At 45.6% G+C, this 25,178-nt stretch overlaps 1 protein-coding gene across 5 annotated transcripts in view; it reads right to left on the bottom strand.

The window, feature by feature from the left end:
- LOC118792523 (neurexin-3a-like) overlaps positions 1-25,178 on the bottom strand; it is a 279,182-nt gene that overhangs the window by 72,856 nt on the left and 181,148 nt on the right. For all 5 annotated transcript variants that reach the window (XM_036550399.1, XM_036550396.1, XM_036550397.1 and 2 more), the window contains one exon: positions 6,366-6,547. In XM_036550399.1, the coding sequence (XP_036406292.1) occupies positions 6,366-6,547 (182 nt within the window). The remainder of the gene's footprint in view (positions 1-6,365; positions 6,548-25,178) is intronic.

The raw sequence follows: 25,178 nt of genomic DNA, 5'->3' as shown, positions 1-25,178 counted from the left end.
ACGTCCATACATCCGAAGAAGCTGGACGCATCCCTCTCTCTTGTTTCCCGTGTCCGAAGAAAAGGCGGACGTACCTCACTCTCTCCAGAAGGCCTCACCACACGGATGGGACACGAACAGCCGAGCCAAAGGCTCTGCCCTGGCTTTCATTCTCCAAGCTAGCGACAAATTGCTAGCGGAGATCAATAAAACAAGAGCCGAGTTTCAGCGCCAGCGATCAGAGCAGCGCAAACTCGTTACCAGCCGGAGACAAAGGTGTGACCGGATCCACCTCAACGTGTCTCCCAGAAAGAAACCTTCATCAGCGCCTGAACCTATCCAGACCGAACCGACCGAACCAGACCAGCCCTGGCTCCCCGACAACGGAACCGCCAGCGAAAACACCCACGGAACCGAAATATTTGGGCCTCATTTCAGGAGCTACAGTTGGCTATTAACTCTGGGCATAGGACATTGCACACTTCCACATTGCACACCGTTAGCTACATTTATGAATGTTTGTTCCTGCGTGTGACTCAGATCATTACGAGGAATGTAGCTAGCTATGTTTCGTTCATCCTAGCTGATTTGTCAAACACTATTCACCGCGCAGTGTTAGTTAAGGTATATACAGAGACATAGGGTCTTTGCATGCGTAGCCTCTTGCTAACCCCCGGTACCTTTTAATCCGCACAGAATAACCCTGAACCCCACGGTTATCAATCGCCCGAACATATCCTGTACCAGACAGACATTATGTTCGCATATGTTCGCAGACATAACACATGCAAATAGGCAACTCAAACCCGCCACCACACGCATGTTCCTTTGTTCTCTTCGAACACGTGTGTTCAGCGAGCATGCGCACATACGTGCACACACAACACGCGTACGACTCGGAACAAAGGAACACACACTCTATGACGCACTCACACACACTAGCGCAAGACATTCGCTCAAACCTACATATCAGTGTAAATACATACACATGCTTCACTTATTGTACATAAATGTATTGATTCGTGCATTACTACTACGATGTTATATTTCAATAAATGCATTATTTTTCCAAGGATGTCTGTTGTAATGTTACACGTGGAATGAATATTGCCAAACTCTGCTGATCAGAGTTCTAAATACCTTCACCTCTTGGTTGAATCATCAGTGTTATTTGTTTAGTTAGCTAAATAGATAATATTGTAACTGGATTAAGATTAGCTATTGATGTGGTAATTTTGATTATGATTATTAATTTAATCATTAACTGAAGTTCCAAATTAATAGTTTAGTATATTTTATAAGACTGATATACAAAACAAAATTGAGACTGATCTTTTATCTTAACCACTACGGTAGATGCCATTCTGTATGGCGCCTCCATGTGTTTAATTTAATTATACCCTACATAATGGGTACCTCATGTAAGGATATTCCTTACACGTAAGTGGTACCCCTCTCTAATGGTAGGCTTTGTCCCTGCAGTTAAGAGTAAATACTAACGGCATGAGCTGTAACGAGGTGCTTATCTGTGAACAACCTACGCAAACCCTGTGCCACGCGCTCGGTGTGAAACACTGTGCTGGAATCCTCTCAGTTTCGGCGCGATGCCGTTTTCCACCGTCTGCCACGTTATTCTCACCATTTCTGGTGTCAGTCTTCATCCACGGCCATTCTATAGTGTGAACTTCACGTAAATCAATGACCTCACCCCCCTTAATGTTAAGGCCTCCTTCCCTAACGTGGTGGTATCATATGATTAAATGTACAGAACCGGGCTGATCCTGGCAAACAGGGAGGGGAGATTGCATGGGCACACACACTCGCCTGTCCAGTCGTGAGAAATCTTAGGTATGATCCTAAGGGTAGGGTGGGCACACTGTACCTTTCACGCTGATCCTGGATCAGCCTGAGCGGTTACACAACACCCATGCTTGTCTAAACAGAAACAACTGGGGCAAGATTATGAAAAGGCACATGGATATCCAGTCATTATTAGTACAATTAACAAACCCCAGGGATCTAATGTTACAGTAAATGTGAATTTGTAAATCGTGTCAACTGTTTTTTTTTAAATATATTATTACAGAGGTTGTCATGCAAAATATGTTGGCTAGACTGCTGTGAATGCCATTAGAGGTGATTACAATAAAGCCTTAAGCAGACTGCAGGGTCTGCTCTGTGGGAAGAAGTGAGTGATGTGGCACTGACGGTTCAGCAGTTCTTTTCGGGTGACCCCTACTGGCAGGTAGGGCAACCCCAGGAGAACTCCATATGAACCTTCAACTCCAGTACAACCAACTAAGTTTCACTTCGACACACTATCTGCAGTCTGTGTGCATCTCCCGTTCTCTCTTTTTTCTTTTTCTGGTGGATTATGGGAGGTTTTCTTTGGACCAGAGGAGTAAGATTCAGCCTGACTGCATATCTAGCAGTGGCAGTACAAATCATCATTCCCTGCAATCGTACCAGCGGTTATCTTCACCTGGAGATAATAATATGCTTTGGTGAGAGTCAGTGGGAGTCACAACTGTGACATCAATCATCAGAGTGGGCAAAATCAAAAACACAGAGAAAAACCTAAATATGCCAGCCCACGTACTGCGCCCCACACTGCCACATTCTGCACCCCATTCCATTATAAATATTTGTAAATTTATATGTATGTCCATCCAAACTCTTTCCCTGGAATTCATATAATTACGAAACCACCCAGTACTAGATTATATGTGACTCCCCGCACTGACTCATATCCCAGCACTAATTCATGTCTGACTCTCAGCACTAACTCATATCTTTAATATAGCCTTATTAAAGACAGTGTTTGGCAAGAAGGACACAAAGCATGTTAACTCTCTGTCTCCCTCTCCTCTTCTCCCCTTCCATCTCTCTCTGAGGTGAATTTCAGTAAAAATGTTCCCTTTTTGGGAAATCACTGCTGTTCCCCAGCGCCTCAGAGCAATTGCAACAGAGAAGGCTCAAAAGGTCATGATACACTGACGAGTTAATTTTTGCGGGAAACTAGATGAGCAGCGCTAATTGTCTAATCATCCACTGATTGAACTGGAACAGCTGGAGTGAAGCAGCTGGAGATAACGACTGCAAGACTGAACGCACACAGGTGATGTATGTACGTAGAAACCCTTAAGATGGAGCTTGACACTAATGATCTTCACTTCATTCCGATCATACTGCCTAACAGGAGCTTCTCAGAGAAACTCGGTGACTAAGAACAGTCACATTTTGGCAGTCACTGCAAAGACAACCACCAATTTTACATACTTTTTTCAAAGATTGTTAATACTAAGGCAGGAGAGTAGAAGATGTAGCCATCAAAAGACAACTGCTGAATATTAAGAAGTGAGTGCAAATGTTCCAGACAATGACCGTATGTAAGTGGTCAGCAATTGCTCATTCGATATCAGACGGAAAACTCCTCCCAACCTTTCCGGCCTGAAATGCGATACTCAGGGAGGACTGCAAAAGCAGTCTGACAGCGCGCTGCACCTCTTCCTTTATTAAGCATTCAATCCATGCTGTGAGGCGATAAGAATGAAGATGTTGGCTGCTAATGACTAGAGAGCGCTTCCCAACAAAACCCAGGCAGCTTGCGCTGGAACCGCACAGCGATGCTCTCGCATTATGCGAGGAAACGAGAATTAAAAATGCGCTTTAAATTTCCTCCTCCGCCCCAGAAAAAAAAAACAGTTTCTCCAATTAGCTGTGCGAGTTAAAAGGCAGAGGATGATTAAATGATTAAGTGAATTTGCTGGCCTGCTGGGGTTCACGCTAAGCGGTGTGGCTGTTCTCCTCCTCTGAGCAGGGCTCCTCCATTCCTGTCCTCCTCTCCGGCTGGGCTGGCTGGCGGAGGACGCGTGTGGGCACCCTCCTGGTCGACCGGTGGCTGCTCCTGGCTCACCCCACTCAGTGGAGAGACACGCCTTTCCACCTGAGTCTGGAATCCTGGCACCTCTTACTGTCTGGTTATTCTCCCTGAGACTCTGAAGCAGCTTTCTAGAAAGGTGCTTCGTCATTTTTTTTCCCCAGGTTACAAATACTGTAATGGCATCAGCTTCCGCCTCCATGAGGCCCAGCTGGGGTTTGCAACGGTTCATTGTCGACATGTATTGGACACTTAGACTCGATGGATGTAACAATACAGGTCTCATGAAGACACCATATTGCACTGGCAATGTGCCACATTAAGCAAATAAGTGCGAAGCGATAACACAACGCTTACGACTACTTAAGACAACTGTGCCTACTGAATGCCGCTAGTACCTTAAAATCAATTAAAAAACAGCAAAAACACAGCCACCATTACTGCACTTTGAAATAAAGAAACACTAGCCAATTATAAATTGGACCGTAATCAAGGTAGCAAACCCATATCCAGAAATGAAAAACCAAACCCATTATTTCTGATTAAAGTAGCCTTGTAATTCATGATTACAGAGCCTGAGAAATAAGAGTTCCTCACAATCTATGGAGAGTAGTCTTTGCTTTCTTAACAGTTAATATTTTTAACATTCCCGCGTATTTTAATGCAGTCTACAGCACACTGGCTATTCATTGTGACTGTGTCCATTACAATCTCCCCCTCTCTCCCTCTCTACTCCCTCCCTCGTCGTCCCTTTCTCTCTCCCTGCATGTGCTGCTTCAGTAGACCATTTGTGAGGAGTTCCTGACAGGCTAATAAGAAGCAGTGAAGTAAGTCATCTTTCATGTACGAAACTATAGTCAGGCCTCAATGACTTAAATTCCCTTTGCAACATTCAAAAAGCATTTGCAAAGTTTCCTCTGTTGCTGTTATAAGTGATTGTTTTTTTTTTTTTTTTTCTCGGCAGCTGAATCAATGTTGCAACAGTCTGCAATGCAACACAAGGATTTGCGCCTTGACATCTTTCGATATGAACGAAAGTTAGAAACTCAGAAAAGAAAAAGTAAAATACAAAAGAAAGAGCTCTTGTGGCTTGGATTGTGGGTTTTGCTGTGGTTTCAGAATTCAAAGGTCTGCCTCAGTAATGTTCCTGTGTCTCTTTGGCTCTGCGAGGGTGAGGGACTGGCTTACAGTGGCTGGTGACATGCCATTGTTCCTGCCACGCCCTGGCCACACCATGGCACATCAGCAAAAATCCCAGGTAGGAGACGACGAGAAAATCGCCCTCTACACACGCAAGCCCCCCCCCCCCCCCCCCCCCCCCCCCCCTCCCCATCCAGCTGTTTATCCAAATGCAAGCTCAATAATTCAGGCGTCATCCCAAAACGTTGGGGTTCATGAAGCTGAAAGATGAGGTTTTAAATCCCCATTTGGCCGGGAGTGGCACCTGAATTCGATGTTAAATGCCAAAACGTGCAGCTGTCTGGATGGGCTGCTTCTGACACTGGCAGCACTGTCGAACATCGACCAGCATGAAAGCCACTGCGATACCTCTGCTCTGACACTACAGGAGTACAACTGAAAGGATTAAAAAAGAACTCCCTCCTTGGAATTCTATCAGCGGCATTCAGATTTAGATATTAATTATTAATGAGCACGCATGTCAAAGAGACAATGAGTGTTTGCACATCTGAGGGAGAGGTTGCCCCTGAGCACATGGCATTCAAGGTAGGTGTTGTTTTTTAAGTGCTGATAATGTTGCACATTTCAGAGCTTGCTAGTAATGCACCTCTCCTGTGGTTCTGTAAGCACAGCTAAGAATCTGGGCCTTTTTTTTTTTCGGATCAACGCTAAGCAGGTGCTGCAGATTTGCTGATCTTTAAATCATCTGGATGGCTTGTGCTGTTCAGTGACCCCACCACATTAGTTGATCCACATGCTATAAATATTAGGGAACCTGCAGCATGTGCACAGCATTGATTGCGAATAAGAATCCCTCTGGTGAGCGGATTGGAGAAAGCTGCCAATCAGAATCAGAGCAGTGTAAAAGGTTGGCTCTTTCAGACAGGTCTCTTCCACATCGCTCCCTACTCAATATATTTGAATAAAAAAAGTACATAACACATTTTTTATATAATACGATATAGAAGTATTTTTGAACATACAATTGGAGTTTACCATATTTACTCGAGACTCAGAGGTGCTGTAGCATAGAATAATGAATTATATGAGACTCTAAGAAGCAGTGATGCTGTGGTATACTGCATGGCACATTTAAATATATGGGAGAATATGCATAACATTACAGTAATTCTGCTGCATAACTGTACCACATTATTATACTTCACTATGAGCTGCTGGGACTCAGTCGATGATACTGTGGAACACTGTGGCAGACACTGCAACACTCCGCGGGAAGAGGATGGGGCTGGGGGCGGTGGGGTTGGGGTTGGGGTTGGGGTTGTGGATGGGGTGGGACCGGAGGCGGTGGGAGGGGCTGAGCACTCACGACGTGGAGCATGATGTAGTCCCCCAGCCCCGGCGCGCTGTCGATCCGGACCAGGATCCCGTCCTTGATGGTGGAGCTGAAGCCCACGGCCAGGCGGTCGGTTCGAGTGCTCGGCCTCTCGTTGTTGGGCCAGGTGTAGGTGATGAGGCCTCCGCCCTTGCCGAAGATGTAGGTGGTTCCCGCTGTTGAGACAGAAACACAGGAGAGGTTAACTCTGAAACAGCTGGCAAAAGAGCTGGCAGAAACTAAAACACAACTGGGCTGGGCCACATGTTGAGAACTGGCTGACCAACTGGCAAAGTGTATACATTAAAAAAAAACAAATCAGTGTTTCTCAGTAATGCAGAGTAACGTAAAATAAAATCAATGGCCACAATTGCAATGATAAAACAATGTTGAGAACCACAGTGATATTACTCTCCTCATCTACTGACACATCTGACACAGCCATGAGATCTTTCTGACTGAAAGTGGATTAAACAACAAATAAATGCACCACCGTGCATGACACATAGGCTTGTGTGGGCATCTAGAGACATCTAATTTAGTGCATGATTTTCCAGTCTGTAAGAGTACAGCAGCACCATGAACAGATACTTACATAATACATAATACATACAAATACATACGTAATGTAGTAAACGTCAAGTTTTTATAGGGGGGGGGGCAATTTAGAGTAAAATTTACTCGAAAGTGAAACTCTCAGTAACACAAAGAGACGCAGAGTGAGGGAGAAGTTTCTCCCTTCAGTCTGTCCTCTCTCCCCCCCTCACGCGGGTGGCACAATTAGGCCAAAGATTGCGGAAACGGCCGTGGCATTTTAAGTCTTTCTCCCACCCTCTCCCTGCTTTCACCACGGACCAGCCCTACTTTCCAGTTTAACATTAAAAGCCACCGCCGAGGAGTGGAAGGAACCGTCAGTCTGTAGGTGATATGGCACTGCAGGAAACGCGGTGACCTACACAAGTTTAAATATAGCTCTTTCCAGGGAATAACAATAAAACCAGCCGAAGAGGATAACTTTTACAATCCTCATGCATTATACATGGAGCCCTGGCCTAAAGAACAAAGCCGGAATAAAAATCGAAGATCCTTATTCGAGTCCAATTTGGCAAATACGGAGAGGAAGGTGAGAGTGAAGGGTGCGAGGAGGATATTCGGGGCAAAGCACAAAGCCCTCAGTTGTTAAGACGCACGTCGAGAATAACATCAGCTTAGCGTTTTTTGACTGAGTCCTGAACCACGCTGCATTCCTAATAAGTCTGTCACCCAATGAATAAGGGACTGTGGTGAAATTGCTCAAGTAAATTACCCTCTATCACCCAGGTCATTTTAACTGCTGAGAAAGTTCACAGCACTGATTGAACGGCAAAGGGAATCGGCCTTGACGCTCTGACTCCAATTGTTTTAGCAATCGCTGGCAGATTTGATACTTGCAATGCCCTGCGTCTGCACAAACGGAGCCTCTTCATCATTTTCTGAGCGTAAATGATGAACGAATGGGTAAATTCCGCGGTCCTTTTCAAGAATCGAGCGCAGAACGTTACCATTCACATGACACATCACATGACCTTACAGAGAACCGACAGTAAGTTTGCACAAACTGAAAGCACAAGCACATAAAAAATAAACGACAAGGGTAAGAGCGCCTGCTGAACGGCCATTATGATTCCGGTGCATTATTCAGTGTTTGATGCTTCTGGGCACGGATGAGTTTCACGTTCTGTTTGTTCTTGCCCTTGGCATGGCGTAACGCTGTCCAGATGGCAGCAGAAGGGATTCGCTGGTCAGATTGTGGCTGGGGTTGTTCGCCATCCTTCTCGCCGGGTGTAAGGTTTGTCTCTCACAAAGATCAGTGATGTCTGGGAATGTCACAGAAGCTGTGTCGTGCGAGGCTAATTGTACTGAAGATGAGGATGGGGCAAGATTAAACGCTTCCAGGGAAACAAAGTGGGTTGGCTAGTCACGTAACACATTTGTGTGTTTGTACCCCAGGTCTGGAACTTGAACTTGCCACTGAATGGGGCATACAACTCCAGACCTATTGCCTCTCAGAAGTTAATGCATACACCTTCATTGCTCTTCACCCTGAACCAGTTTCCCATACTTAAACTTGCTTTTAGCATTCTGAATAGTTAAAATAAATATAGATTTCTGGTACAACAAAAGCATGCTGAATATTGCTGCCGTTCAATACACACACAACCCATGCATGTTGCGATTCATACAATACATATTCAAGAAGGCAGTGGAGGGGTCACACTTGTACCAGACGCAAATGGCCTCCATGGCGACGCCGACGCGGCTGCCTCAACAGGCTCTGCCGAAGGTTAGCTCTAATTAATTATCCTGCAAAGCTCGACGTGACCCTTCTAATGGGATTCTTAACCCCGACAGGCTTTCTCACGGAGACAATTAACTAAGAGGCTTCATAAAAAAAAAAAAAAAAAAAAAAAAGGAACGAGCGGGAGATGGAGCGAGAGAAAGCCGGTAGGATTCAAAGAGCTGTTTGAAAGCTTTTTTAAGCGGCTGTTAGAAGTGATTTGCGTTTCAATGGTTGTCTAGGCTAAAAAGTTCCATTAGATAAAAACAGGTGGATTGTAATTGTGTGTCTAATGAGCGCTGTGATTTCTGTTCCCCGCATGTGATGTTTCAAGTAACTAATGGCGTGGGGGAACAGCAGACTTATCTAACTGCCCAAGGTGTGATAATGTTACTGCAAGACATAGGCAGCCATTTTACACAGGGAGTCTCCACAGTCAGAGACGATGTGGTCACATGACTTCTCACCATGCCCCTTAACGAGCAAGGGAGTCAGATGCAACATGGGAAAAAAATGCTGTGATATATGGATGTGGTGCATGGAAATGGCAGTTCAACTCTTATTATCATACAATGGGACAGCTCAGTTTGTTATTAACTTCTGGCTGGGAGTAGTTGTATTGAATTCATATATAATCGTTGTTATCAAAAAGTACTACTCATGAATAAGGCGTCAGATTCAGCAGTAATGAGATAGTAAACCAAATATCATCTAGGAAAATTAATGAACATGTGCTGGAATATTTTTAAATACTTGTCCCAACCTCTGAATAACATAATCACGCCATGACTAATTATGATATAGAAAGAAAAACTATAGTCAGAATGCATTTGTATAATGTATAATGCATGGTGTATAATGTAATGGAGCTTTACATGCATTTTTAAAAAGCCATCTAATATTCACTTGCATATTTTCCAATCATATCAGCACAGCGAAGTGTGCATTCAATTTCATGTACAAATTTAAATGTCTTTGATAGTGCACTGCTTTCTCTAACTAAGGCAATTCATTTTAAAATATGAAATCCACACTCTGTGGAATATATTTGAAACATATGTCAAAGTATATTTCAGTATTTGATGGGAAACTACATCAATGATTGATGCTGTCATGCATGTAAAGTTATGCATACCTTGAATATCTATGTTCCGAAAAATACGCACATACGGAAGCTCACTTTTTCTGGGAGAGGTGTTTGAGGAGAGCAGCTGTGGTGTTGAGCCGTGCTGAAATTGGAAAAGACTGAAATCTATTTGCCGAAGGATCGCATTACGGCTCCTCTGACAGAATATGATTAAAGCTGACTTTAACGGCCGAGGACAGGAGTAGCTCTGTAGCAGCGGTGTCAGCCCCTGGTCTTCCTCCGCGGGTCTTAATTACATAACCGGAGCCGCTGAGTGGACAGGATCCAGCATCACCTGCTGTTCTGGGTTATTAATCAGCTACGGGCTGGAGGGTGTGTCTAAAAACCCTCCGGAGCGTGGATCTCCAGGACCAGGGGGAGGTGGACTCCATACAGCAGACACAACAAAGATTCCTCCAAAAAATGCTATTGGTTGTTCTGTGGTCCAGAGTAACTGGAAATGGTCCTGTGCATCTGGTCCAATATCTGATCATCTCACAGCCATTCTAGGGTGCATGGTTGACCCATTAACAGTTTTGGTCAACTCTCTGGACCACTGCCCATTTGAAATGGTTTGACTTTGCTGTGATTGGCTGTGGCATTCCCTCTGAGGGCCAGCACTTCTCATTCTGCTGCTGCTGGAGGGAGGCCATTTTGTCTTCACCCCAGACACGTGGTCCTGCCCTCTTCCTCTCCCCCAATGCCAGAAGAGCTGAAGGCAGACCACAGGGTGTCTGACATGATGTCATCAGGGCCAGGGGAGGGGTTCCAGGGACAGGGGCAATGTGGAATAAACTGGAAACTAAATAAACTGCAAGACACACGGCCGAGAGTGATAGGATTTTGGTAGAATCTATTCTGGTGTTTATTGTATAAGATGACACTCTACCACACTTCTCTAATGTTGCCAGCCTCACCAAGAGCACGAAAGCAGCCTTTCTGGTTAGACGTCCACCTCCTTACACCACTCCCTACACATCTGGCCTGGCGAATGTTCAGTGTCAGGTCTTCGTGCAGGAGTGCACTGTGGGATAGTGACTCTCTGATGGCTTGGGTAATTGGCTTAATTCCCCGAGCACGTCTCCACGAGCGCCGCTCTGCCCCAGCGCGTCCAGCGGACAGCGGCTCTTTCTTCTCCTCTGGGGTCTAGCTGCTCTTTCATGACGGAGGGACAAAACGAGGCCCTAATCAATCCCGGCTTTGATGATCCGGAGGCGCAGAGCAGCGTGGCGGTGCTCTGACGATGACCAATTACCGGGCCCATGTGGGGCGTTGTGTGAACGCTTGTGCATGCGCGCGGGTGCGTTCGTTTGCTTTTGAGTCCGTGTGGAGGTGTAGGTGCCTGTGTGAGTGCGTGTGCGCGTGTGTGTGTGTGTGTGTGTGTGTGTGTGTGTGTGTGTGTATGTGCCTCTGTGTGTGTGGAGACTGTGGGTGGGTGGGGGGGGTGTGTTGAGGAGGAGCATTGTCATTCTGTCACCCTGTCACAAACTCACGCCTCCTGCCTTCCTGTGTTTGTTCTTTAGAGTTTGTTTGTGTGCTTTCACTGGTCTGACAGGATGCATTCCCAGGGCGGCTCTGTCTCCTGTTTTAGCTCAGCGAGCTCTCCAGGGCTTAAACAGGCAACAAACACTTTTGATTTGGACTAATAATACATGCCAACGCATTGTGATTGAGAGGAAAATGTTACCCAAAAATAAACTGTATTTATATAACTTTATAAATGAAGTCCCATTATTCGCAGTGTAAGGCTCATACATGAATTACACTGCACTCTTATACGTGGCGATGCATGGAAGCCATTACAATAATCAGAGCCAATCATCTCCTGGTGTGTACCACCAACTGCTCATCAATGCAAAACAGACAATAAAACGATAACTGGCAATCTTTGGTACTCATCTTGGATATATGCCTTGCTCGTTGAATCATGACTCCTTTCCGCTACATTGACAGGCATAAAATGAAACTGATTTCATCTTTTCCCAAGGGCAAATTGATCCACGTAGGGAAATCTGTTCCATAAACAGAATGCAGTTTTTATGCCTGAGGTATACATCCCATTATCAGGCATATATGCCATGAACTCCTGGCAAATCAAAGAATGGAAATGATTGATGATGTTTGATTGTCGATGTTTTGTGACGGACAGCTAATTTGTGCTCTGGTATGGTATAACAATGCACGAGAAATACGCTTTCCAGAAAAATTTAACAGAAGAGTTCTTTTGCCTTAAATATTTGCCTTTTTTTGCAACCCCCAATACCATCACTTAAAATATATATATAGAGAATTTTTGGGATGTGATCATCATTCACATGTCACTGCAAATAAAGCAACGATTTTAAGGAGTGGGGAGGGGAAGCACTTTAGACATCCTCCCAGGGTGTTCAGTCAGATGGCTGCGCGCATTCTGAGAGTAACAGCTTGATTAGCTATCCGAATGACCTCGCTGTGAATGAGCCTCCGCGAAGGCTCTGACTCACTGAAACTTGCGGGGTTTGCCAGCTCTGCACCGCAGGCGAGGCACAGCCGGAACTCCTCGCTCGTTACCCGCCCCCGTCTTTCGCCCGGCGAGCAGAAGGTGCCGGGAAAGAGTCCCTGGTCGTTAGGGAAACGCCGGGGTGAGGCTCCATCAGCTTTTCAGTGGCTCGTCAAAACTGGACGGGGAAGTTTGCAAAGCATGAGGCACTCTCCCATCATGAGTGTGAGAGCATTACAGGCCCCCCATGGCTGCGAAAGCTGCCGATGCCAGTTTTCAAACACTGGGGTTTTTTATGTATGAAGCTGTCCAATTCAGCAGAAGGGATTCCCCACACCCGTGTGGCTACAAGACAATAGGAAACTCTTGTAATGACAAGGGCTTACTCAATCCGCCATGTGCTGCTCTGTGGACATGTGCCCCATATCTCCCTCAACCCCAAATCTGCAAGGACATCTAATTGGCAACAGCCACCCAAAATAACAAGTACTGCCAATGAGCCCAGATTTGTTTCATAACATTCAATGTTACAATATGGTGGCACAGTGACCTTTCACCCCTAATCATGCCACAGGGGAAGAACCAGTGCAAGCGCATTGTGGGTAGTGGAGCATTTTGCAACGAGTTATCACCAAGCCAGTGCTCTTGTGGTTGCCAGATCCGCAAACTGAGGTTGCCATATATCCTTTTTTCCCTTCTTATTCCCTCATTGTCTTCCACAGTAACAGTCTTGGCTGTAATGATTGTAATGGCACAGGTGACCTACAGTGCCATTAAACAACATTAAAAAAGAAAACAACTGCACAAATTACAAGTGCAGTCAATGGTCATTTTTTTTTTCTGTAGCGACGTTATGAAAAGCTATGCTTTCTTCTGGTTCCTGACCATATGGCATTCATGCTCATGTTTGCTGTGTATATTGAACTGCCAGGGCCCTCTCTATGTGCAGTTAGTTGCAGTTACAGCACTGTCCTGCCCTGCCCTTGGCCACAGGGCAGGAAGGGTGAAGGTTTTTCGCATTTGGGAGACCTACTGGAGCGAGGCTGTCTAACCCACTTGGGATAATTAACCCCCACAGCGGGAGTTCAGCGCGACCCGGGACGAGGCGGACTGACATGGTGGGGTCAGGGGTCCGAGTGAAGCGGTCCCCTTTTTTTTCGGGAAGTGCTCTCAAACGGAAAACGATTTCGGAGAGGCGGACGCCAGCGGAGACTCGGAGCGCTGAAGCGGCTAAGGTACCGAGGGGGGCTCTGCGCTCGAGAACGACGAGGACACCCAGACGACAAACCCTGACCCGAAATGTTCACGGCCGTGACCACGCGCAATACTCAAATGAAAATGCAGATAAAAAAAAAGAAGGAAAAAAATTCAATCTCAATGCGTGTTTTGTGGGCTGTTCGAATGGTACACCGTCCACAGCCTTAGGCAACGACGAGACAAAGTTGGCTCAAATCTGCCTCCGCTGTACTTGCTCAGTTGAAACACACAGAGATTTTATTTGCAGGGTGTAATGTTCTCTGATGCGCAGTGGTAGACCACCTCGTCAGAAATCCGAGAAACACACATGATAAATAACAGATTTAAAGATGGCTGCAAATGGAAGCATCATCTATAATTCAGCGCTCCCGAGGGGAAGGCCTGCCTGTTTTACATTTCGGCGCTTTACTCCGTCGCGCGGCGTTTGGAGGGGGGATGTGGGCAATAACGAGAGCGGCTAGATTAGAGAGCCCGTCTCAACGCGATGAGCTCACAGAACCACCGTCGCCGGAAAAAAAAAAAAACGGACGATACGCTTCCGTATCGCAGACGAGCGCCGAATTGTTTTCGTCTCAGGGAAACGCGTCACTGAAAAAAGCTGGCGCAGGTAGGCAGACACGCATTACAAACACGCTTCAGAACATTACGGCGCGTGCACAGGGCAGGGAACGGCGGTAATTACAGCCGCTGCTCGCCTTTGATGATGTGAGGGTTGGCGTAAGTACGCGCTTTCAGGGGCGATACTCCTCAGTCGGCCTTACTTCTTTGATCTTCACCTCTCTGATTTCTCAGAGAAATGATCCCCCCTCTCCTGACATTATGTGACTCGGTAATAGTCAAGGCTTGAGGAATAAAGGTAATGAGATCACGCTGAGTGACATTCTTTTCCCTTTGTGTGTCAGACTACGCACCATGCACCACACTCTGACATGTATCTGACATCTGTCATATATACATTGTGTATCATACAGTGTATCTGTCATATACATGTGTAAATTATTTCCTACTTCTTTATGGAATTGTTAATATACTATTAATATATTATTATACTGGCATGCATCATGTAATACATGTGCGAAAGGCACATATGAAAGTGAAAACATCTACACAATTGTAAGAGACAGCCTGACATGTATTGACAACTTGGCAGAGAGCTCCAGCCAAGAATTATGACTCATGAATTAAGAATTATGTGGCTCCTTTTGAAGAATTGTGGACCTTTCGTTATAAACGGCAGCTTTATACATTAACATCTTGATTAAACAATCTGCAGTAGAGTGAAGAAACACTGAGAGTACACAGCCACGCGGGCACTGGCTGTCTGAAAATGAAATAAACGGGCCTCAGTCTATTCTGTTTGAGCGAACAGAGAAGCACAACCACTGGTCAGTTTAAGGTCAATTTTCTGCACTCCGGGGCCCCTGGCCGACATCACGAGGGAAAGCTGTGTGATTAGCGCTCGCAGTAGTTAGCGGGACCCTGTGGCTGCAGGCTGTGGTGGCTCCTCTCACGCAACGGGACATCATTTCGGCCCTTCAGCTCGTTTTCGTCGCTCTGCTTTGACAGGGGCGTGCGCGGGGCTAATCAGGGTGAGTGTGCAACGCCGCCGCAGTGAGAGACCCCCTGCGCATTGCGCTGTTGGGGAAATACACGCCCACTTTAACAAAACTCCTACAATCAGCTGCGACCGATGATTCGGCATTGTGTCTGCACTTAGCTTGACCTTTGTATGCACTTTTGTAAGTCGCTCTGGATAAGAGCGTCTGCTGAATGACTTAAACGTAAATGTAAATCTTATTAACAGTAATAACTGTTTATAACTCTTATTAATGGTTAAATAATGCGACCTTTATATAAAGCCCCTCTAGCTGAAATGTTGCAGTTTTCTGGGGCTCATTATTGTTTATTTCATATTTACTTGTAATTTAGTAATCGGCCGATGAGAAGCATCTGCCTTTCTGACAGTCGTCTGCCAGTTATCTATAAATTATGGCTACTCCTGGTTGGCATGGCGGCGGTGTCCCTCCACCACGTGATCATTGTCCAGATGATGCTGTGAACCTGACGATCGTGATGGAGCTGATGAAGTTTCTCCACGCTGCGCTGTACGGAATCACAATGTCGTTAACTCCTTTATCTGTTCATCACTGTGATTCTCCTCCTCTCCAGAGGAGCGGAAAGGCATTAACCTTTGACCCTGTTACGTAACTCCACTTTCAGTGCACATCACAGACCCTGAGAGCAGGACCGGAAGAGAAGAGAGCTGTTCTGACATGTGTTACATGCGTGATGTGGCTTTGTACTTAGCTCACAAGGTGGATTCAAAACAGTATCAAACACACACACAGGCAGGAGTAGACTGACAATGGCACACACACACACAGGCAGGCACACAAGGATTCACACACACACACACACACACACACACACACACACACACACACACACACACACACACACACACACACACAGACACACACACACAGGCATACTCAGAATGACAACCACACACACACACATGATGTGGGTGGCAGAGAGGTTACCTTTAAACTGTTTCCCCAAATGCTTTTTGATTGTTTTTCATAATTAACAAGCTTACGATTTAAGAAGAATCACCTGTCAGTACCAGCCACCAGATTCCTTTAAACTTAATTTGGTGTAATGCTGTAGCATTGCAGAGCCTTCTTCAACCTTACATTAGAACATTTTAATTACAGATGGGCAGAGAGATTGGTTAACCAAAACCATAGAAAATACACAATATACGAAAATTAGAGATACTACATAACAACATTTTTTTCTGTCATGACCACAATTATTTATAGAAAAGAGCAAAACAGTCAATGTTGTCACAGATGTGATAAAGACGCAAGGACTTGTGTGGGTGATCCTTATGTAGCAATTATTATGTAAATTAGCTGGTAATTGTCATGATTGGCAGTGTTGTTAATCATGTAAAAACAATCAAAAACAGTTTAGAAATTAACTTTGTAAATTACCTGCCTAGTTATGTCTCCTCAATCTGCAGCATGCGGCCCATACATGCACGCACATGCACATACACACACACACACGCACACACACACGCACACACACACACACACACACACACACACACACACAGGCACACACACTCACACACACAAACAAGACCACAATGCCATAAACCCAGTTAAAATTCATTCAGTGCCTGGCTGGTCAAGGGATCAGAAATATATAGCAACCCATATCGCCCAAGACAAAGCACCACCCGACCAGAAAGGACGATTTCGTCCTCAGCCGCCAAAACAACTCAGCAGCTACGCCAAACAGCGATGCTCTGCTCTGTCATTTATTCCATCTCATTTCTAAAGCGCGAATGAAGCAACAAAGCAAAGGAGGAACAATTAACACCTGTGACACACACAACATGCTGAGCTCGCCCACGAAAACACGCAACAGGCAGCGTGGCATTTATTTTCAGTTTAGGTGCTGTTGTTTGTTCTAACACCTCTCAACCTGGCGTTTGGCACGAGCAGGGGGCAGGGAACTCCGAGAGCCGAGAAGCTTCAACACAGCAGCTAAGCTAGCGCTGAGACACAGAGAGGAACGCGAATCTGTAGCTTGGCCCAGACTGAAAGCCATTTCAAATCCCTGTTTCCGTATCAAATATCATATTTCCACTGTGGAGCTGGAACCGGGCTGGTGCCAGCTGGAGCCACAGCTGGCTAACCGGGTGAGGCACCGCTGTTTTTCCACCGCGCTGCTCTGAACAGGAGCGGTAGTGAATGATTTAACACCTAGCACTGGCGTCTGATCAAGTCGCGGCGACCGCCTGAACTTCCGGCGTTCCAAATCTGAGGTTCGCCTTCCCCAGAAACGCCAGGCTCCATATTAATTCTGCCTGCCTCTGGCTGTTTGTGGCGATTCATCTCTTTGGTTGTTCAGCGGTTGTTCAGAAGCAAAGTGATTGTGTGGCTTGTTGACACCGCCCATGGCTAGCAGTGGTAACAGCATCTGGCTGACCTGCCACAGGGTTACGACGCAGCGAAGTTGGTGAAAACCGTGGAAAACGTGACGTGTGAACAGTGGCAAGGATTTACCAAGCCTTCATCAGACTGTGAACTGGAGCCCGTTCGGAGCACTCCAACAGAAAACCTGTCCGTGCGAATCTAAGCAGTTCTAGTAGCTATTAGCTCTGATCAGCACCGTGGAGGCTGCTTGGCCGCCGTGCTGCCACTTTAGGGCGTCACCACTCCCAGTTCACAGGGTGATTTATGGCAGGAGTGCTACTGCAATAAACGCGTTAAACTGGCACACACACACACACACACACACACAGTTCTCAAGCACAATTCTCTGGCTATCTGATTGTCTCTCAAGACTATCAGACCTGTACTGAAAAGGCTGGCTGGCCAGTTCAGTTTGGAGTATCGATTCAGTCCCTCTGAAGACTGTGTGTGTCTGCCCCGCTCTGATAGCTTATTACGCCACAGGCTGCTGCAGAGCGTGGCACCCGGGGATGAAGTGTAAATGTGCTCCGCGCAGTCAACCTGATATGATTTCGATAAAGCCCGGACCCTGCTCGAACCAGAGGCGGAAATGAGGGAATCGAGGTTCCTGTCAGATTCGATCAGCGTCAGCCACGCTCAGAGCCAGGTACCGTCGGATGCACGGCGACCGATCAAAACCTCAGATCTGGGTCTAAGGTACAAGCAGGAAAAATGGAGGGGGCATGTCACCTGGGTATTGCCCCACACTCACCTCAGTGACCCTTTCTTCCAGGTCAGACAGCTGTTTGGAACCGGTGGTTCTGCCGTACGGTGTTTTTTGGGTGGCAGTAGGGTGTGGGCGGGGCAAGGCAGGTGTAAAAATTGGCCCTGCCTGCTCCTCGTCCTTCCTGCACCCCGCCCCCCTTCCACCGCTCCTCCTGTCACCAGAAAACAGTGCCTCCATTTATCTCCATTCCAGCCGAAAAAAAGGTGACGGGCCCTAATGAGGCTGTCTGCCAGCCTGTGTCAGCCGCGCTGATTGATTGATTTATTAACTGCGGCGACGGATGGAAACGCGAGCGCGGTCTCCGCGGCGACGCGTTTGCTCCTCATCTTATGAGACTCGTTACGTCCCGCCACCGCTCCTGAAAGGCTGCGGAGCTCGGCGCTCTCCCCCCCTGGGGCCGAGACGCGTGCAGGGGCGCGAGAGTTCGCCTCCTCGTTCTGCGCGCGAGGTTCAAAGAGGCCCGCGTGCGGCTCTCCTGGCATTTCCAACGTGCCCTCATTGTCATTCCGGCTGGTGCGGCCCACGTATTGTTCTGAGCGCGTGCAGAGTGAATTGATTGGCTTGCGCCGCTTTGTAGCGGAGGGTTGCCCGTAGCAGTCCCTCCCTGTCCCTCTCCTTATTCAAAATGCCAGCTTTCTTTAGCCTTTCATAAGTCCCTGCAAGCCGCCTGCCTCCTTCAAAATCTCTCATCACAGGGGCTGAGGAGATCTTCAAAGGCTGCTGGCTGGAGGGAAATGGAGTGTTTGTTCAGGGGTACCAGAAAAAAAAATACCTGCATACACACACGTGTGCAAATAGGCACGCGCACAAGCACACACATGCATACATGTGCACACATACGAATGCACACAGAAATACGTATGCACACAGACACACATGCATACGTGCGCATGCGCATATATAAAAATACACACATATAAATGTGCATGCACACAAAACACACACACACACACACACACACATTAATGAGTCAGCCAAATGTCCATGAGGAGAATGAGAGCTCAGTGCAATCAGCCCACTTGCAGGCCTGATCGTTGGGAGTGATTAGGAGAGCCTCCGCACAGCGGCAGCCCGTCCAAAGGCCACTTCCACTTCTGCAAGTTTACTCGGACTCTTAGCTGGACTCCCCCGGGGAGGAATAACGACTTATTGATAACTGCTCGACTCGGTTTCCTGCCACTGGATTGACTCACTGGGGCGGTTGACCCTCCAGTGAGAGAGGTGGCGGAGCAAACGGATGCAGTGGGATTCCTCTCAATACCTCCATGAAAGCAATTCATCACTCTTAGTCTGTGGCTAAGCCATTACCCCTGTGTTTGCACTGGCGCCCCTGGCTAGGCTAAAAAATGCATTGGAACTAAGTAAGGTTTTTAATATAGCATATATTTGTAGCCATTTGTGAGGGCTTATATTGCCAGATACTAGGAGCTTGCTGGCAAGCAGCTTTATGCATATAACAGTGTGTGTGAGAGAGAGAGACTGAGAGAGAGAGAGAGAGATTAAGTGGCTATAACAGGCTATAACAATTAAAAATGTAGCTGTACCAATGGCTCCTTACATGAGTATGCACTTTGCCTGGACAGTAACAGCATCATCCTGCCCCCAATCTGTGTGTTGGACGTGAACCCATTGTAAGGACATTTCAGTCCAGATGCTGTGGGTGTGAACACACTGAACGTAATAAACGCAGTAATATCTCCCCCCCTGTCCGCGAGGGGGAAGAATGCGTGTTTGACAGTGTAAGCGTGCAAGCATGCCATACATACGAGCGCACCGGAGCGTGCGCGAGAGCGAGCGTGTGTGTACACGTGTGTGTTCATGTGATTAATTCAGCATTATTATGCACAGCCTGTAGCGAACAACGCCATCGCGGCCCTGACGCTTTCAGAGCCAACAGAGCGAATCGGTTTACCGACACGACGGGCCGAGCACGACCGGCCGTGCGGATACGCAGAGCCAGCGGAGCGTCCCGATGCCTGTGCACCATTCTAATTATAAAAGCAATAAACAATAATAATGCAGCGCGCGGGGTGAGTTAGCGGAGGGGGATGGGCTGGTAGCATGCGCTTCAGAGCCTATTCCAGACGAAGGCTCTCGGTTTGCTTCACATGTGAGGCCTCGCTTGATAACCTGAATTGTGTTGTGATTCTTCAGACGCCACACACATTGAGAATATACTTTTTGGTCTGAAAAGCAGTGAATACATTGTACACAATCAACAGTGAAGCAAAAAAAAAGAAGAAATTTGAAATTACAAATTCAGTTCAGTCTTCAGTTCAGCTGACAATACCCGAACATTCTGTGTGCCAGTCCTCTAGTCAGATGTATACAGTCCCACACACTGACGCTGCATCGCACCTTATATATTGCGCAAAGGTATGTGAGAGTGGTTAAAAATTGATAGAGGGGTTCTCTTTTGAAGAAGAAAAACAAACATTGCTTCTTCTTCACATTTTTTTTAAATGTGACCAAGTCCCTGGCAGGCGGGATTAAAGACATGAAAGAATCGTGGCCCCCCCTCTTCAAAATGAAAACATGAATTGTTTTACGCGGTAATTGAAGGCACAGCCGCAATCAGCTCCCTTTGAGCTCCTCCAATGGGATTCGACAGTTCCCAGCGTTCATTTGGTTCCCTCTCTAAAAGGACCTGATTAAACCATGAAAAAAGGAAATGTGACAAAAATGGAAAGTTCTTCAGACAGCACATGTGACTGCACCACTATTTTGCTGGAAGGTATTTCATTATTTCATACCAGCGCTATCAGGTTTTGGTCTTTTGTAGTCCGGACGGTTTAATCTGATTGCTCTGAATATTAATCTGCAGCTCTCAAACGCTTGCGTCTGTTTTAATTAAAAGGCCTCTTTGCACAGTCTCATCAGATTAAATTTTCATAGGTTGCTTGCCTTGGGTGCAAAAATGAACTGGGTGATGTTTTTTTTTTCCCCGAGATTGACTCAATCATTAATTTCTGTTGTCTTGACCTGTTACCATGATCAGCATTAAGAATAAACAATTTCTTTGAAGGTTTTTTTTTTCTAAAATGCATTGTCAGCAACTGTGGTCTAAGGCTGCGGCTGCAACGATCCATTGATCACAACCTCAGATGCTTTCACTGAACTTTTAATGACTTCTGGTTCTCTTCACGCAACTCTTTTCTCTCTTCACACACAATTGTCACGCTGAAAACACGATTTGCAAAACGTTTAGCGCAAATGCATTGTGGGAGCACAGATTTCACCCGGGAGTCTTCTTCTCACAATATTCTCAAGCTTTTTTTCCCAGCTGAAAGAAATCTGCACAGTAACCGGTCTGAAGTCATACAACAAGGGACACAGTAGGTTGGTCACCTATATTAAAGACAATGGAAGCAGAGGGAGTAGGAGAACCAGCTGTGAGAGGAAAGGGTAGGGGTGTGTGAATGGAAGGTTGGAGAGTTAGTCGAAACCAATGGGGAACAAGATATGCAACAGACAATGCAAGGACAACAACAGCTGATCATGTAATCAATAAACTATGACGATATCACTGCAGAGTCAAGGATGCACCACATAAAGCTTTTCTTTATCCAAGGTATCTGGCCAGGGAGAGGTGTCACATGAATGAAAATCTATTGCCTAATGCAAATGACAGGAACAATATTGGATAGTAATTACCTACATAGTGTAGACAACCTTAAATGTTTAGTTAATTTTATATTCATTTTTGTATTATGATTAAATGATTACGTGTCTAAACTTGTAGTGTACTGTTTTGAAATAAATGGGTGTTTTTCCTTTCTGCCATCTTCAGTGAAGACTTTTTTATTGCTGGCTTTTCCTTTCAGACACCATTTGATTTTGTTGATGGTGTGTCAAGTTTTGAGAACACAACATTTTCAACATGCATTTGCTGTTTTTGAAACTGAAACATATTTTGTTATGCCACCTATTCTCAAAATTGGCACTTTTGTTTCTAAGAACGCATTCGAACAACTGAGAAAAACAAACAGCCTTGCAAGCACAAGGTGTATGCTTTTGCATGAAAGCACACTCTTGCGAGATTATGAAGACATAAGAGAAAAAGTTTTTCCCTACACCAAGATATTGGAAATCATGCAGAAAAAAAAATTCTTTTCAAAATCGAAAAGAATTGTATTTCAGGTAAGCATTTCATTTGCAAATGACTGGTCTGGACAATATCATCCATTAACAGGGTTCACCGGTCAAACACTGCTAGAGGAATTTCAGCTCTGAGCTGGTGTGGGATTGACAGGTGTTTCATATCCGCCCACTGGGCAGTATAGATCAAAACCACACAGAGAGCGGTGACTTTTCTGTCAGAGGTCAGCATTAATATTACAGCATAGCAATGCTACAGCAAGGCATACCGACTCCTTTTTTCATTAGTCACTGTGTGAAATCAAATACAGGTATAGCTGTTATGACACTAGACCAGAGAGTTTTAAGAGATCAGCTCTGTATAGTTTTGCCTCAGCACCTATGACGACGACGTAATGCATGTCAATACAAAACAGAAGATGCACAAAATGCGCAAAACATGTTCAGTCATTGCCACATACTTTTGCCAGTTTCTTCTTTGTCAAAGTTATAGAAATTACTCCACAGTAAGTATTTTTACAGTATGTTTAAAATATGTGAACACAGCAGCGTTCACACTGACATGTATGTAGCTGGACATGTTCCTTATCAGGATTTCACATACATACCAAGCTTTCACTAATGTTACCCTTCCTAGTGGGCGGCAGTGTAGCATAGTGGTTAAGGAGCAGGACTTGTAACCGACAGGTTGCCGGTTCAATCCCCGCTGGGACGCTGCTGCTGTACCCTTGGGCAAGGTACTTAACCCACAATTGCCTCAGTAAATATCCAGCTGTATAAATGGATAACATTGTAAAGAACTGTAACCTATGTAAGTCGCTTTGGATAAAAGCGTCTGCCAAACGAATAAATGTAAATGTAGTGGGTAGTGGATCCGAGTGGATTCAAAAATTCACGCTGATAATTATCAAATTCAACGTGACATAATGTTCAGGGAAGTGGACCTTCATCCTGGGCTGGATCCTGGATGACCCGCTGCTGTTACACACACGAGGAGCTGTGCTTAGCCTCAATATCCTCAGTAAATACCCAGCTGTATAATTGGGCGGCAGGTATAACGTAAGCCGTCTTGGAGAAAGGCCTCTGCTATGCAAATTCTAAACTGATGTTTCTGCTCGTGAAGGGACAGAAACAGATCATTTATGCATTTCAAGTCAATCAATAAAACATGATGGGAGATTCGCCATGACTCCTGTCCCAGGAGAGATGATTACCATCACGGCGGCTTAAAAAAACGAGAAAAAATCCATAGTGCATATTTTTCACCGTCGCTTTCAAACACGTTTTCAACTATTTATATTCAGGATAAAGTGAGATGAGTGGTCTATTATTCAAACCAGCGATGGAGGAACCTGTCTTCGCCGTTCCGCTGATAGAATAAAGCACTCATAAAATGCATGAAAAACAGGTTATTAAATTTAATCTTAATAACCCCCTGTGTCACGTCAACTTCCTTTTGGTATGTAAGCCCTCACGTTACTTATAATCTTAAGAAGTGGAGATGTGTGATCTTTTTGGGGGGCAAATATCATTAAAACTGTGAACATTACAAACAAGGAAAGCAGGAGCTTTCAGTGCTAACTGTAGCAATACATAAATGATGAATACTACATTTTCTACCACTCAAAAACGATAATACATTGTTTTTTTTATTGCAAGGAGTAGTAATTCATCTCAGTGATGCATGGCAGACATTTTATACAAGAACCCTCACCACAAATCATCAAAGGTAGAAAGGGAGGTATTTATTTATCCAAGTCAAGTTGGGGATCATTTGGTGACCAGTTTGTGAGAAACAGGCTGGACGATTTTGTCAGAACACCTGGATGGCCCCTACTGTCTCTATAAGTGTGGTGGGATCCCTCATGACCACACTGAGCAACGGCTTAATGACACGTCAGGCAGGTGCCACCTCCTACACCAGTGTCACCCTCATTGCACTGGGGTCCCCCTTCTATGTCGTGAGAGATACGCTGCCTCCTATCGGCCCACCAACACCACTTCCATAGCAAGCTGTTCTAAGCCACCATACTGAACACACTGTAGTCTTCTCTCCAGCTGCACAATATGCATGACCAAATACATTGCCTGGATTCATATTTTCAATCTATAAATTCCACTCAAAGTGCCATCTAACCAGTTTGACAATGAATGAAGGGGTAAATCTTTACCTCATAAATATGTCTGGGTGGGTAAGTAGCTGCCAGGTAATCGTGTGAAAACCTTGCTGTAACCAACCAATGAACTTTACCGAATTCTATTTCATAAGCTGCTCTTTAAAAAGGAATGGCGACAGAGAGATGATCCAAGGCGCGTTCTATTTTAACTGTTCGCGTCACAGTGGACATAACTTCAGGAGTCACATGGATGCCACAACACCAGAAATCACCTGATGTGATAGTAATAGGGCCAATAAGATGTGAGCAATTTCGAGCCTGATAGCTGCACTAATGGAACACTTACATTTTGAGGTATATAAGCAATTTACTCTTGAGAGGATGAAAATCCACAGTTAATCCCCCTCGCATGTTACGGAGGGAAGCGAAAAAAAGTGGAAAATTTCCTCCTGCTCCCCTAGTGGCACCTAAAGATAAACTTTCAAAGCAGATAGACTTTATCTAATTTGTTAGATAATAGAACCCGAGCGAACTTGAGAGCAAACTAAGCCGCAACAGATGTGCGCAGTTTACAGCATTATCAGTTATTAGCAGCTGAAATGGGGTGGGGGGGGGGGGGGGGGGTGTGTGGTGTGATTGTGCGTGTGTGTGTGTG

This window comes from Megalops cyprinoides, chromosome 17 (genome assembly GCF_013368585.1).
Source record: "Megalops cyprinoides isolate fMegCyp1 chromosome 17, fMegCyp1.pri, whole genome shotgun sequence".
Taxonomy (NCBI): domain Eukaryota; kingdom Metazoa; phylum Chordata; class Actinopteri; order Elopiformes; family Megalopidae; genus Megalops; species Megalops cyprinoides.
The sequence above is the reverse complement of the archived record's forward strand: the minus strand, read 5'-3'. Positions and strand labels throughout refer to the sequence as shown.